This window comes from Crocodylus porosus, unplaced genomic scaffold, assembly GCF_001723895.1.
Source record: "Crocodylus porosus isolate Cpor-Errol unplaced genomic scaffold, CroPor_comp1, whole genome shotgun sequence".
Classification (NCBI taxonomy): Eukaryota; Metazoa; Chordata; order Crocodylia; family Crocodylidae; genus Crocodylus; species Crocodylus porosus.
The window spans coordinates 71147534-71161747 of NW_017728949.1; the positions used below are offsets into that span (position 1 = coordinate 71147534).

The 14214-nt window shown below is 44.4% G+C and overlaps 1 protein-coding gene across 1 annotated transcript in view; it reads right to left on the reverse strand.

Moving 5' to 3' along the window:
• The window catches only part of LRP1B (LDL receptor related protein 1B), a 1585724-nt gene that overhangs the window by 194401 nt on the left and 1377109 nt on the right, over window positions 1-14214 (reverse strand). Inside the window, exon 63 of the mRNA XM_019553609.1 lies at window positions 4625-4718. Within this exon, the coding sequence (XP_019409154.1) occupies window positions 4625-4718 (94 nt within the window). The remainder of the gene's footprint in view (window positions 1-4624; window positions 4719-14214) is intronic.

A 14214-nucleotide genomic window follows, 5' to 3' on the forward strand; every position in this document is an offset into this window, starting at 1 on the left:
CAAGAGTAAATTGGATGCTTATCTTGCTGGGATCCTATGACCCCAGCTGACTTCCTGCCCTTTGGGCAGGGGGCTGGACTCGATGATCTCCTGAGGTCCCTTCCAGCCCTAATGTCTATGAAATCTATGACAGCAGGCTGGACATGAAGCCGGCAGCATGGGGAAGCAGCGCACGGCGGCGGCACAGAACGGTGAATGGCGGTGGCAGGGGGGCAGGGATGTGGTGCGCAGCGGCAGTGTGAAGTGGTGAATGGCGGTGGAGGGGGACGGGAAGCTTACACGCAGTGGTCACTGCCGTCATTCACTGCTCCATGAGGCTGCCACACACGGATTCCCTGTGCTGCCGTGCATACCCCCTGAGACTGTCCCAAGTACCCTCAGGGGTATGCATACCCCCGGTTGATAACCCCTGTATTACAGTACTGAAATCCTAGTGCGAGTTTAGGATAGAATGATTTCCTGATTTATACAAACATTCTGGACTCTTTTCCCAGATGAGTGATAAGAAGAGTGAAAAGAATGAGGCAACAACAACTAATGTTACAACTCCAGACAAAGAAGGCATTTTATGCACATTTTTACATTCTATTATGAAACTACGCGACTAAGCACACAGTTTAACTAAGCTGTTCTGAAGACAGAACAAGTTTATAAAACCGTATGTGCCCCCAGGTTCTTAAATGTAGGAAGACCTCCTGGAAACAGTGATTTCAAATCTCACATATTTATAGATGGCATCAGATATTGAGAGGAACATAATCATAGGAACTAAAGTTCTTTAGAGATAGCCAACAAAAACAGTGTCCTGGGGAGCTGGAGCAGGAGTTACCAGCACCGCCAGAGGAGCCTGCGCGGCCTGCTTGTTTATGCAGCCACGGCCAGAGAGATGACGTCATCGGGAGCAGGTGGCCAGCAGGGATAAAAGCGGCCACGGAAGAGCAGAGGGGGGAAGTGGAGGAACCGGGACCAGGTCCAGTGGCATGGGAAGCTGAGAGCCCCAGAGCGGGGCAGGCGACAGCATCTCCAGCACGAGGGGCAGAGAGCCCCAGAGCAGAGCAGGCGGTGGCTCCTACAGTAAGAGGGGCAGAGAGCCCCAGAGCAGGGCAAGCAGCAGCTCCCCCAGGGAGAAGGGCTGAGAGCCCCAGAGCGGAATGGACGGTGGTTTCCCCAGAAAGAGGGGCGGAGAGCCCTAGGGAGAGGCAGTGACCCACTCAGCCAGAGGAGAGAACAACAACAACAACCGGCCGCAGGGCCTCAGATGAGCGGAGGCGGGCAGTAAGGTTGGAGACAGATCATGAGGCCGAAAGAACGGCCGACGAGGGACCTGCGGGTCATAGACTTGAAGCCTGCGAGACCCCGAGGTTGAGTGCTGGGGTGGCGTTGCGGGGATGCGACCCTACGAGAGGGGGCGAGGACACGAGGGAGCCCCAGGAGGATGTAGTCGGGCGGAAGTCGCCACCAACCGGCCAGGTTTAGGAGCCCCTAGGGGGCGCTAGGGAGATTAAGGGCCAGATATTGCCCAAGGGGACCTGGGGAGGTCCGAATAGTAGCCAGAGCCGGTAAGGGGCTGAGGAGCTGGGCTTTAAGTTGTTTATAGGTTTGTTTCTCAGTTAAGAGTACCCCAGCAGGGACAGCTGAGGAGTCACTTACATGAAGATAGGATTAAGTGTAAGTTAGAGGGGCACAACCAGCGCTGCGACCTGGTGCCAGGTCAAGAGGACGTAGGAAGGACAGGACGGGGCGGACTGGCCCACGCGTGATTCGACGAGGGCAGGGCAGACCCAGGGGACCTACAAGCCCACTGACAAGAGGTCTGACCCATGAGAGGGGGGAGCACTAGAGGTGGCGTGAGGTCGGGGTACAGGGGTGGCGGAGCTCTGCAACGTGACCACCGAGGGATCCCGGGCTGCAGAGCACCCATGAACCGACCTTAACTGAACTTAACATCAAGTCGTAGTGGGCGAGAACTAAGGCGGAGACTGGGCTGTAAGAGATCTTCTCCTAACCCGTAGCGATCCAGCGTGATCAGCGGTGTCCCCTTCCACCAAAGGTGAACCACCTACGGGTGAGGGCCCCAGCCCGGCGGTCACAAAAGGTAACTGTTAGTTGAATAAAGCTTGCTCTGGCCTGCCCAACCTATTAACTATCACAAGAAACAGCTGGTGAGTTTGTCAGGATCAATTAATAGTTAAGACTGTATCTTAATGACTAACACCAAACTAACAAAGAGCAAACTAAAAATCAATTTACTCCTACAGGCTATTTTATAAACAACTAATGCAGAGGTGGATGCAGCTTAATAAAAAAATACTTAAATTCAAGGTTCAAGGATGTTTTCAGAGGTAATATCTGTTATTGGACCAACTGCATGGTCAGGTTAGACAAGCTTTTGAAAGCAAGACATTCTTCATCAGGTAAATTCAAGTAATTCTATAAATTCATTTAAATTCAGAGTATTACATTTTCTTAGTTTTGTTCACAAATGGAATAACAGTCAGAAGAGTGCTACAGTTTCTGTTGCAAAAATTGAAAAGCCTGGGCTGGAAATACTAAATGTGATTTACTGCATTGTTCATTTGGTAAAAACAAGGGTCAGTAGGTTCCAAGTCACTAGGTTCAGAGTTCTCAGCCAATAAATAAAGAAAAGTAGCCTGAATCATAAACAGTGAAAAGATCAGGTATTTTTGTATTGCTGAACTTGTAACCATGAAAAAGACATCACAAAAACAAAATCAGAAGCATTTGCATAGAGCCTGGCATAGAGCTTCACTCTGCTTTGCCCCATTTCTTAGTTAAGATATGGATTATGACTATTAAGGCACAAAATTCATATGAAAAGTCTGTCATAGGAAGTCAAAAGCAACATGCAGCAAGGTTAAATATTTTTCTGTTGTGTATGAACTGAAGATGGAAAGTAGTTTTGATCCGTTTATTTATGTCAGTCATTGAATTATGTATGGAGTGAGAAGAACCATAATTATCTTGATATTAAAAATTAGTCACAGTGCAATAGAAATCATAATACTGTAATTACTCAAATACAAGACAACTCTGAATGTAAGATAACCCCCGCGCCCCGCCCCCCACACCAATCAGACTCCACACCAAGAACATTTAGAAATGTATTATAATTTTCCACATATGGAATCCAGTTATTTGAGGATCATCTAAAGTTCATTCCTCCCCCACTTCTGCAGGTGGTGGGGGACCGGTGATGAGGGGGGAGTAATGAGGCAGGCAGTGGGGGACAGGTTGTAGAGGGCAGGCAGTATGAAGGTGGTAGGACAGGCAGTGAGAAAGGTGGTCAGCTTCCTCCTGCTGCCTGTCCCCTCTCTTGCCCTCCATTGTGCCTGCTCCCCTTCCTGAAGCCTCAGGTTGCCCCAGCTCCCCCTTCTCTTGTTCCCTCTTCCTCTCTTGCATGGTTACCCACAGCCTCAGATCCCTACCCCATTCCTCCCATCCTTCTGCTCCTGAAGTCTCCCCCCACCTCTGCCTGCTCCTCAGCACCCCTCCCCCAGCCCCACCACCTTCCCTTCCCTTTGCAATGGCAGGATCCATCATTTCTGCAACCCAGAGCATGGTGTAGGGCTCCGCCCTGCCCGTTAGCAATGGCGCAGAGATGGCACTGCTGTTCCAGCCTGGCCCCACAGCGGCAGCGGTGGGGAGCCAGTGTTGTTGCTATGGGCAGGGCTGGAACAGCAGTGCGGGTTCATGCCCCTGCTGGTGATGGGCCAGGCTGGAGCCATGCTCCATGCCCCAGGCTCAGCAGGGTCCGAGCTTGGTGGCACAGAGCAAAGGTGAGGAGGATTGTAGCAGAGAGGGAGAGAGAGGGAGCGGTGGTGTGTGTTGGCGGGGAGACTAGAGGCTGTGGAGGAGGAGTAGCAGGGCATGAAGAGGTAGTAGGGGGCTGTGGCTCCAGCGCCACTCTCAACCCTGGGTTGGGGCCAGAGCAGCAGCAGCTGCTGGCCCCCTCCCCCCCCACCCTCACTGCCACATGCTCGATTGTATGGTGAGGGGCTTTTCCTTGTCTGCTAATTGGGTAAATACAGTGTATCTACAGCTCAACAGGGGAAATATTAGTGACTACTCTATGAACTGTGACAGCTGATCAGAAAGAATGCTAGTTCTTCACCACTATGGGTCCATTTGACAAAGTTAGATAAGATGCTTTAAAAAGTCACATTACATAGAGCCATTTATACCAGGTTTATAAGCTTTAATCTCCCCTCCCTTCCTAATTTCATTGTGTGGTGTTAGTAAAAAGTAGGAAAATGTATGCACTGAAAGTCACATACTATCTGAAACCTATTCAGATTTTTCTGCAAGAGAAAAGTTGCACAAATATTACTTCTCAGGAAGTTATACTAAACAATTAGTCTGTGACAGAGCTTTATGTTTTGCTTATATTGAATATTCCCATCAATCCAAATCTATGTATTTGAAATTAGCAGAGTTGCTTATCTACAGAGAAAAAAAGGATTTTTATAGTTTGGCAAGCACTACCAAATGACAGCTAGCATACAACAGTGACCATATCATTTAAATTCCTGAATTTTATATTATGGCCCCCTACATATGAAATCTCTTGGGGAAAAAAATAATTCAAAATGTTTACAATACATACGGCATTCTTCAGGTTCATCTGATCCATCCCCACAGTCATCTACAGTGTCACATTTCCACCAGAAGGGGATACATTTATCAGTTTTGCATCGGAACTGTAAAAATAAGAGAGGGTGAGGAAAGACTTAAGATATGAATATTTCTCTTACACACCGAATAACACATGAGGACTTAGATAATTTGATCAAGCATAAAATAGATTATTCCTTTGGTTTGCTTCTGCTATTTGATTTTGTCTTAGGAGACACTTTTTAAAATGCCGCCCATCTTCTGGAAAGTTTCAAATTATATTACCAGCTGCATAAATGGGAAAAAAAGAACTGTAAATCATTTTTTCACAAGATCAGAATAAATATTTTTATTTATTTTTTAAAAGCAATTTCATTTCTTCATTAGAACCAAGAGAGAAATGCAAAGACATTCTAATGCTAATATTCATTGCTAAGTTGACTTTTTCTAACGAGGCCTTCCAGGAGCTGATCTGAAACGACAAAATCCTTTTCCCAGTAACATCAACTAGAGAATTCTGTTTCATTTAGGGAAACAGGTCATTTATCTTAGGTTTGTATGTGTTAACAGTAGCATCTAAATTTTAGGAGCCAACAAAAAAAATGTGTTTATAATCCAGCAGAAAATGGGGCATGTGACTGAGCATACCTTTTTTTCTTTTATTTTACAGATAGTGGTCAAGTTTATATGGGATGCTGGCTGTGTAGTCGTTACTGTGCAGTCATTTAATGCTTGTTTATATACATACAGCAATGTGTAGACACACCCAGAAAGACCTTTCTTACTATGAAGATGATAAAACATTATCCAGAGAGCTTGTGGAATCTCCATTCTTGAAAGTTTTTATGAGCACCTTTGGCATACAATTGACTGAGAACTACTGAGGTTTCTTGCAGCTCTACTTTTCTATTATTCTATGTTTCCTAGGTAATCGATCCACATATAAGATTTCTCAGGCTGCTAATAAGCAGAAGTTAAAATTAATTTGTGGTTATGTAAGATGGCCTCTCAGTGACTATGTAGAGAAGTTTTCCAGAGCAGAAACTTGTTATCTAATTCACAGTTGCTTACCATCTCAGCAGAATGAGAAAGGAATAAATGGTCCCCTTGTGAAAAGTATAGAGGTTTATCAGTAGGATAAGCATTGAGAAATGTGTACTACTGCCCATATAATATCTATTTCATAGATAAATAGAAGACTTCATAATGCATGGCTATTCCTCTCACATAAGCATGAAGGAAACTTTACTAACCTGTTATTTTTCTTATCTAAACAGATCATTCCAATACAGTTCTCACTCTTGAGCCTTATTTTCTCAATATGTGACTAACAGAACTATTTTAAAGTAAATTTGGCCCCAGAGACAGGCAGCAGTAATAATAGGACAGAACATGAAGTAGGCTCTTTGTGGCCATTCTTTCTGCAGAGTATAAGTTGATTTCAATGTTTTCCCTATATTTCCATGACTATGAGTGTGGGGAAGACATTCTATGGTTACAGTCAAATCAAACTGATAAAAGTGGGACAAAAATATCCTGCGAAAGGAACAGGAAGAAGCTGGAACAGTTAAGCATCTTACAAAATAACTCCTAAACAGATAGCAGATATTCTTTGACAGAATATTTTCAGGGAGAAAAAGAACAGCCTTTTCTCTTTTATAAAAAATATTACTCATTTTCTTTTGTGGAAAATAAGACTGAAGAATGTAAAAAAAAAAAAAAAGCTATGGATGACATGAACAACAAAACTTTGCTTGTAAGAAAATATTTTTACTAGATGTGCTTCCATTTGTGCAATATTTCATGAAATATCATACACACAGCTCAGATCACCTCCAGGAAACTTTCAGAACCGAAGTACTCATTGGGCACATCTACATGAGACACTAACTGCATAACAGTAACACATCACAGAACAAACAGTGTTAATATGCTACTGCAGAGTATTATTAAGCTACCACACAGTAGCATCACTAAAAAGCCATTTGCTGACACTATTGTGCAGTAGCTCTGGTTACTGAGCACTTAATTAGTACTTGATTATAAAAATACTAAATAAATGCACAGTAGTCATGGTGCAGTAGTGTCTCATAAATGCATCCATTGTGAACATACATGCCCCCTATAGGGCCATTTGGCTTGATTCTCAAGGGCTAGAAATAGATGTTGCCAAATGAAGCTGTTATGCTGTACCATAAAGTGCTGTGGCACAGCTGATCCACTTCATTGAGCAAAACTCATCACCTCTTGAAAAGTTGCAGTGTGATCTCCCTGGTTCTGCTCAGTTAGACTCGTTCTTGTAGTCGTTGGGGGGTGGGCCTGGCTGAACAAGGAACCCTGGCTTCCCACTTACGGAGAAGCATCCTAAGATTCCCTCAGGTGCCTCTCTGTAAGCAGGGAGAGTGGGCAGGTACTCTGCGGGCTTGAGGGACCCTCAAACTCCCCAAGTATCCGCCCATAGGGCTGGAGATTAGGAGCAGCTCACGTTGCTTCTACTTTCCTAACACCAAGCTAATAAATGTCTGCTGCAACAAAACAGCAGAGTCTATTGTTACCTTTTGTCACATCATTGCTTTTCCTTTGATGAGGCATGGCAAAGGGTAGTGACATCTATTTGCTCACGATTTGTACCACCATAAAAAATGTTATCAAGGCACACAAGAGATATCAGGCAATGTCTGTTTCCACCCAAAGTCTCCATGATGTGTAAGTTACTTCCTAAATTCTTTAATTCCTAACCAACAAAAATGTCTGAATATTTAAGGTGCATAGCCCTTTCCCTCTGAAAAGAGAACAAGGTTTTGGGACTGCAGTGAAGGGTCTACTACAGCCCTATGTTCCTTTGTTTTTCTTGCACATGCATTTCCAGTTAAAATTGCAGACTGTAGTAACAGGTAGGCCCAAAATAAACAAACCAGTATTCTCCAAACGTTTCAAATGATGGATCCATCACCACTTTGAAAGTCATTAATCTATGCTTCAGAAAATCCTGTGACAGTAAATTTGAGTCTTTAGTGGTGTGAAACTGGGTCAATATGCCAACATGCCATTTTACTTGAAGACGTGAAGAGATGGACAAATATAATAAATTAAACTGAAGTCGGGCAAAAAAATAGATATACAGTATTTACAGTCCTTAGAAATCATCTTTTCAGTTTCTGGGGGTAACAGTTTACCATATACATTTTTTGAGCTGCAGAAAAATACACTGTAGTTTTGAATAACATACTAGTTCAGAAGCAGTCAATGGCCTGTGATCAAACTCATGAAACAAAGTTACTCCAGTTTGGTGTGCAGAAGGGATACTGACTTTTTGTGTTAAGATATCTGAAAATATATCAAAGGATCTGGAATTTCCTTTGAGATATCCAAGTGATATGTACTATGGATTATCTACTTTAAGCTAGAATAATCAGAGCTTTAAATATATCATGTCTGATTTCTGTGATAAATAATAAAAGTAATAGAATCAATGGAAAAGCAACATGTTATGTTTTCTGCAATTTTATTTTCCCAGCAGTGTATGGGGACTATATAGTTGAACATGAATTGGCAAATTTGTCAAGCCATATCTTGTGAAGAAAATCCATGGCTTACACTGAATATAAGAAACACTGATCATGAATGCATATATAAGGTAAGATCAAACAAAATGAACAAACTGTCAAGAATGCTCCCAGAGGATTCTGGTAGCAAAGGGACAGGTTCTAAAATAGGAGGTGGCAAAACATGGGAGAAACGATTTCAACATAGATATTTTAGAGAGGCAGAAATGAGAAATCAATGTAGGCATTGATACCTACACAGCCAGATGGGTGGCAAATTGGCTAGATGGTCGCACCCAGAGAGTGGTGATGGACAAGTCGTTTTTGACCTGGAGGGATGTGGGCAGTGGAGTCCCCCGGGGCTCAGTCCTGGGGCCTGTACTGTTCAACATCTTTATCAGCAATCTGGATGTGGGTGTGGAACACATGCTGTCCAAATTCACTGACAACACCAAGTTGTCGGGGGAGGTGGGCACGCTGCAGGGGAGGGACAGAATCCAGCTACATCTAGACAAACTACAGAGGTGGGCAGATGAGAATAGGATGGAATTCAATGCGGATAAGTGCAAGATACTGTATCTAGGAAGAAGGAACCAGCAACACACCGAAGGCTGGGGAACACCCTTCTTGTCAATATGGTGACAAAAAGGGATCTTGGATGCATTGTTGACTCCAGGATGAACATGAGCCAGCAACGAGAGGAAGTGGTCAGTAAGGCTAACTGCACCTTGTCGTGCATCTACAGATGCATCACAAGCAGGTCCAAGGAGGTGATCCTTTCCCTCTATGCAGCATTTGTCAGGCCACAGTTGGAGTACTACATCCAGTTCTGGGCACCACACTTCAGGAGGGATGTGGCTAGCATTGAGAGGGTCCAGAGGAGGGCCACTTGCATGGTCAAGGGACAGCTGGGCAGGCTCTATGAAGAGAGGCTAAATGTCCTGAACCTATTCAGCCTTCACAAGAGAAGGCTGAGAGGGGATCTGGTGGCCATTTACAAACTCACCAGGAGGGACCAGCGGGAATTGGGGGAGGCTCTGTTCCCCCGGGCACCACCCGGGGTTACTAAGAATAACAGACAGAAATTGTTAGAGAGAAGATTCAGGCTGGACATCAGGAGGCATTACTTTACAGTTAGGTCTGCCAGGCTCTGGAATCGGCTCTTGAGTGAGGTGGTGATCTCTCCTACCTTGGGGGTCTTCAAGAGGAGGCTAGACAGATATTGGCTGGGGTGATATGACCCTGGCACCCGTTCCTGCCCAGGGCAGGGGATTGGACCTGATGATCTGTTTAGGTCTTTCATGGTTCTATACCCATACCTATGGTATGCAAACACTTTCTAATTTTGTTGCTTAAAGCTGATGATGAAGTCCTGCTCTTCAACTCATGTTACCATTAACAATTTTTTTTAAGTTGTAGATAAACTTTACCAACACCAAATTGTTAGTAATAAGATAACTTTATATATTAACTAATCTTAAAAATATGTATAAGACTTCTTTAAAAGAAGCAACGTCAGCTTGTGTTCTGGCCACGTTAACAGATTACCAAAATAAAGGATGCTAAAAGGAAGAAAACTATTGGTTAGTAAATTTTGAAATGCCTTCATCTTCATTCATCCCTGACAGGGAGTAGTGAAAAGTGAATCACAGAAATGGAGCGGGGAGAGAATAAGCAGGGTTCTAATTAGCATACTAGAATAATAGGCAGAAATTAAACTTTGCGCCCATAGGAAAAAGGATCTCTGTTAACTATGGAATCATATGGGAACCAACCTAGTAGCACTTTCCTTGTAAAGGTTGCTGGTAGAGAACAAAACAGATTTCCTTTGCGTATCTGTCTTAGGTAAAGCTCTTACACTTTTTCCTCAAAGTCCATAGGGATTTCTGTGGCCATTTTCCTATATGCCTTGTAGGATGTTAACTTCATGCCTGCAACAGCTTGAAGCCCTTGCATCTCAGACTTTTTGTTTGAATGATATAACCAGAGTCCTGTTAGTGTGTCCACTCCATGTGCTTTTGAGATACATTTCTAGAGCACTAGAAATCCTTATTTATGCCAATAACTTCAAAAGGAGTGTCTTAGGGTATAACTGTTTCCTAGGACTTGTGGAAGAAGAGCTCATCTTGAACAAGAAGCTTGCTGTAGCACTAAGAATAGAGTCTTCCTCACAGCAACAGCACAGGAACTAATTAAAAATAAATCTTTCTGAAGTAACTAACTAGAAAAGTTAAACATAAATCTTGTCTTTCTGAAGACAAGAACTAGAAGGGTCATGCACAGGTTTACATATTTCATTTCCCTGATTAATCTTGAAGATACTGAAGATACTCTGAAGATACTCAAAGGGAGAATTTAATGGAATATTGTGGGCTATTACCACATTTCTAAGGTGTTTCTTGTAGAGTCTAATCACGTATTCTGGAGAAACTCTAATAAAGCTGTGATCTCCAGAACTGTAGGCTTATTATCATAATTATATTACAGTGCCATCTATAAATTAGGTTTTCTTTGTGGTGAAGCCTATAAACACATGGAATGCAGAAGTTCTTGATGAAAAGCACTTGCTGTTTTCCCTCACACCAAGCAATATAAACTGACCAGATCAAGAATGAATATCCCAGCTGAATCTTGTATGAATACTAAAATATAGCAGAAGCTAGTACAAAATTCTTGCTTAATTACACATCTTTCAAACAACTCACTCCATTGAAGCCAGAATAGAAATACTGTGTGTTTATATTGCCATGCCCTCACTCTTGTAGTGTATGAGATCTTCTGACCCTTTGAAAGAAAGCCCCATGTGAAACTGTGACTCTTCCAGTGGTGGAACTATTGCTACATCAAACTCAAACTCCCAAACTTTATGAAAACTCTTATTATTTCAATAAAATTTTAAATTTAGATAAACATTTTTAATTATTTTTGTTTTTTATCAGAAGCTGGCATTTGGACCTTCTGAAATGTTCAAAGGAAGTACCTATGGACAACTATATATCTAATAATACTTGAAAAGGAAGATAATGATTTTTGGGTTTTTTACACATTGGCATAGTTTTCTCTACTGTAGGTTATAGATTTCTTTACTTTCTTCTTTTTTTCCCAAGTCTTTCCCTGTTTTGGTGTTGCTTCCCCAGCCTGTTTTCTTAGGGGCAGGGAAAGATGGCTCATTATCCCTCTGTGTTGGATTCATATAATCGAGGAAAACTGAGGAGTTGCACTCCAGTTGTTTCCAGGCCCTGAAAGATCACCTGCCTCCTCCCAGAGGATGCTTACACCCAAATAAGTAGCAATAAGAACCAATAACTACCCAGTGATGTATTTAGTAATTGTGGAATCATTTTGAAACAGGAATGGATTTTTCACTTATTCCTCTGTGATCTCATAATGGTGAGGACTTAATATTTTACTCCTTCTTGTCACAAACTGCCTGAGAGTCAGTTTTTGAGGCAGAAGTGGGCTTGGGAGAGAGAAATCCCTCTTATAATCTTTAAAACCCTGAGCCCTTTCCTTAAAGATAAAGGAGCCCAATAGGGAAGTCACTATACTGATGGACTTCATGGTTGAACTGCAATGCTGAAAAGTGGCTTGTAAATTCAAACAAGCGCTGAACCTCGCTAACCTCATCACCAGAAGCCAACTTCCTACAGCTCAAAATGCACTGAATCCACATGGATCCAGGCCATACCGTGACAAGACATGCAAAACCTGCCAACAATATCTCCAGTGCGGAGATATCTTCACAATACAATACATACGTAGGAGACACCAAGAACAAATGTGCACCAGAATGAGCGCACACCAAAAATCTATCAAAGACAAGAACACCACGTCTCCAATCTCTCAGGCCTGATCCTCAAAGATAATTTACAAACCACTTTTCACAGAAGAGCCTATGAACAGTACTTCATCAACCTACTAGGAACAGAAACTTATAAACTCAATATAGACATTGGAATTCTGACACACTACAACCTGCCGGATTTCTGACTCCCCAGGTACCTCTGCACTTTTACCTGCGCTGCTACATCCCCCTGCCCCTCCCATGCCAGCCTGTCCCTCACCCGCTGATGCCTCCATTTCCATTTTCACTGACTGGCTTTCTTGCCTGCATTGCATGTCAGCCTCTGGCTTCTTTACTATTCCCTCCATCCAGGAACAGCACATGCACACCCCAACTGGACATGTTTCCTCAGCCTGACAAAAGGTTTTTCAATCCAAAGGCTGGCATCCCAGGCGACTAAGCTGAACTCACCTGGAGCCTCACAACTCCATTGCGACCAGCAAGCCTTGGGCCTCTCGAAGACCTGATGGGTCTAGGATTTCCCCAGGCAGGGCTGCATACATGAGCATGGTTGCTGGAAGTTAGGGTGCCTCCTATCTGCCTTTCATCAGAGAGATCCCCAGTCCTAGCATTTCCTGGGGCTACCCTGCCGCCAGCAATCCCATTAGGCCTCTCAACCCTGGCAAAATGCAGTTTTAGTGGTCATTCCCAGGACCTGGAGCCTCCTCCTTCTCCATAGAATTGACCCATACCTTGAGGTTCATCCTGGAATGGGAGCTCAGAAGGGACATGTTCTTCTCCTGCTGGCTGGTGATGCAGTGAGTTCCACCTCCATCTCTGAGAGCAGGGCATTAAATGGATTTTGAAAAAAGGAAATACGTGCAGACAGAGTGAAAAGGGTGGCACTCATTCCATCTGCACCTGGAGCTTGGGGAACCCCAGCAGCAGGAGGCTCACCTTCAGGAACACCAGCTGCTCCACCAAACCATAATCCAAGGAGGTGTGGGGTGTCACTACATCCCCAGAAATGCTGAACAGCCTCTCACATGGAACACTGATTGGTGTTCCAGACAAGTATTACCAGACAACTGTGGTGAGATTTGGCCACATCTGGGTGCGGCTTACCCAGTAGGCCAAGGCGGTCACACAGCAGCAGCTCCACGTCCTTGGTGAGATAGGAAACCACCAAGGCTGGAGTGCTACCTGCTTCATGGTGGGATCTGATGCCTCTTTACCCCACCATGGAAGCCATGCCCTGTGGTGGAGGAAGAGACTGGCTGGTGGATGGCATGCTGGCATGGGACAGTGGATCCCCCTCTTTCATGTCCCCTGCCTCTGCCATTTTACCTTCCCGACTCTTTTCACCAGCACCTCCATCCACAGATCCAGGCTTTAGCTGCTGCATACACTACCCTTCACCCTTGCATCAAACATGGCAGTCAGAACGTGGACCGTACTGGACTGCAAGAGATCAAGTCATTTCCTGATGCCCTACTTCATCTGCCTCACCAGTGCCTGCACGTCTGGTGACAGCGGCTTGCCCCAGCCAGGAACATTGTTCCCCATGAACCTCTCCATTTGGTTCTGAAGTTCCCTCACTACAGGGATAACCTGGCTAAGGAGGGCATCACCAGCAAGGAGGCTCTCAGTGCCCTTGAGGAAGGGCTTGAGGACCACCAAGATCTGGGAGATGGTATCCCACTCAGCTCTGTTAAGGAGGGCACTGATTCCAATCATGGATGGTCTTCTCTTGATCCACCAGCCTCTTGAGCATCAGGTCAGTGGAGTTCCACTGAGTCACCACATCCTGCATGATTTTGTGCTGTGGGATGTTCAGCTCTGCCTATTTGTCCTGCAGCATCTTGCCCCACTTGATGCTGTAGTGGAAGCAGCCTGCCACCTTCCTGCATTTGGAAATGAGCTTGCTGGTGGTGCTGGTGCCATCATCCAAGTTGTCCCTGACTATGAGGTGTAAATTGTGTGCCACACAGCAGATGCCAACACAGTTGGCATCACGTACTACCTTGGCCATATTGGCCCCATTGTTGATGATCATGAACCCATGGGTGAGCTCATCCTGCCCAACGAACCACGGTGCTCGTGGTGCTCTGGTGAGGTACCGGAGGACTGGAAGAGGGACAATGTGGTTCCCATCTTCAAAAAAGGCAGGAAGGAGGATCCGGGAAACTATAGGCCGGTTAGTCTTACCTCGATCCTAGGCAAGCTGTTCAAGAAAATTATGCTGGCACACAT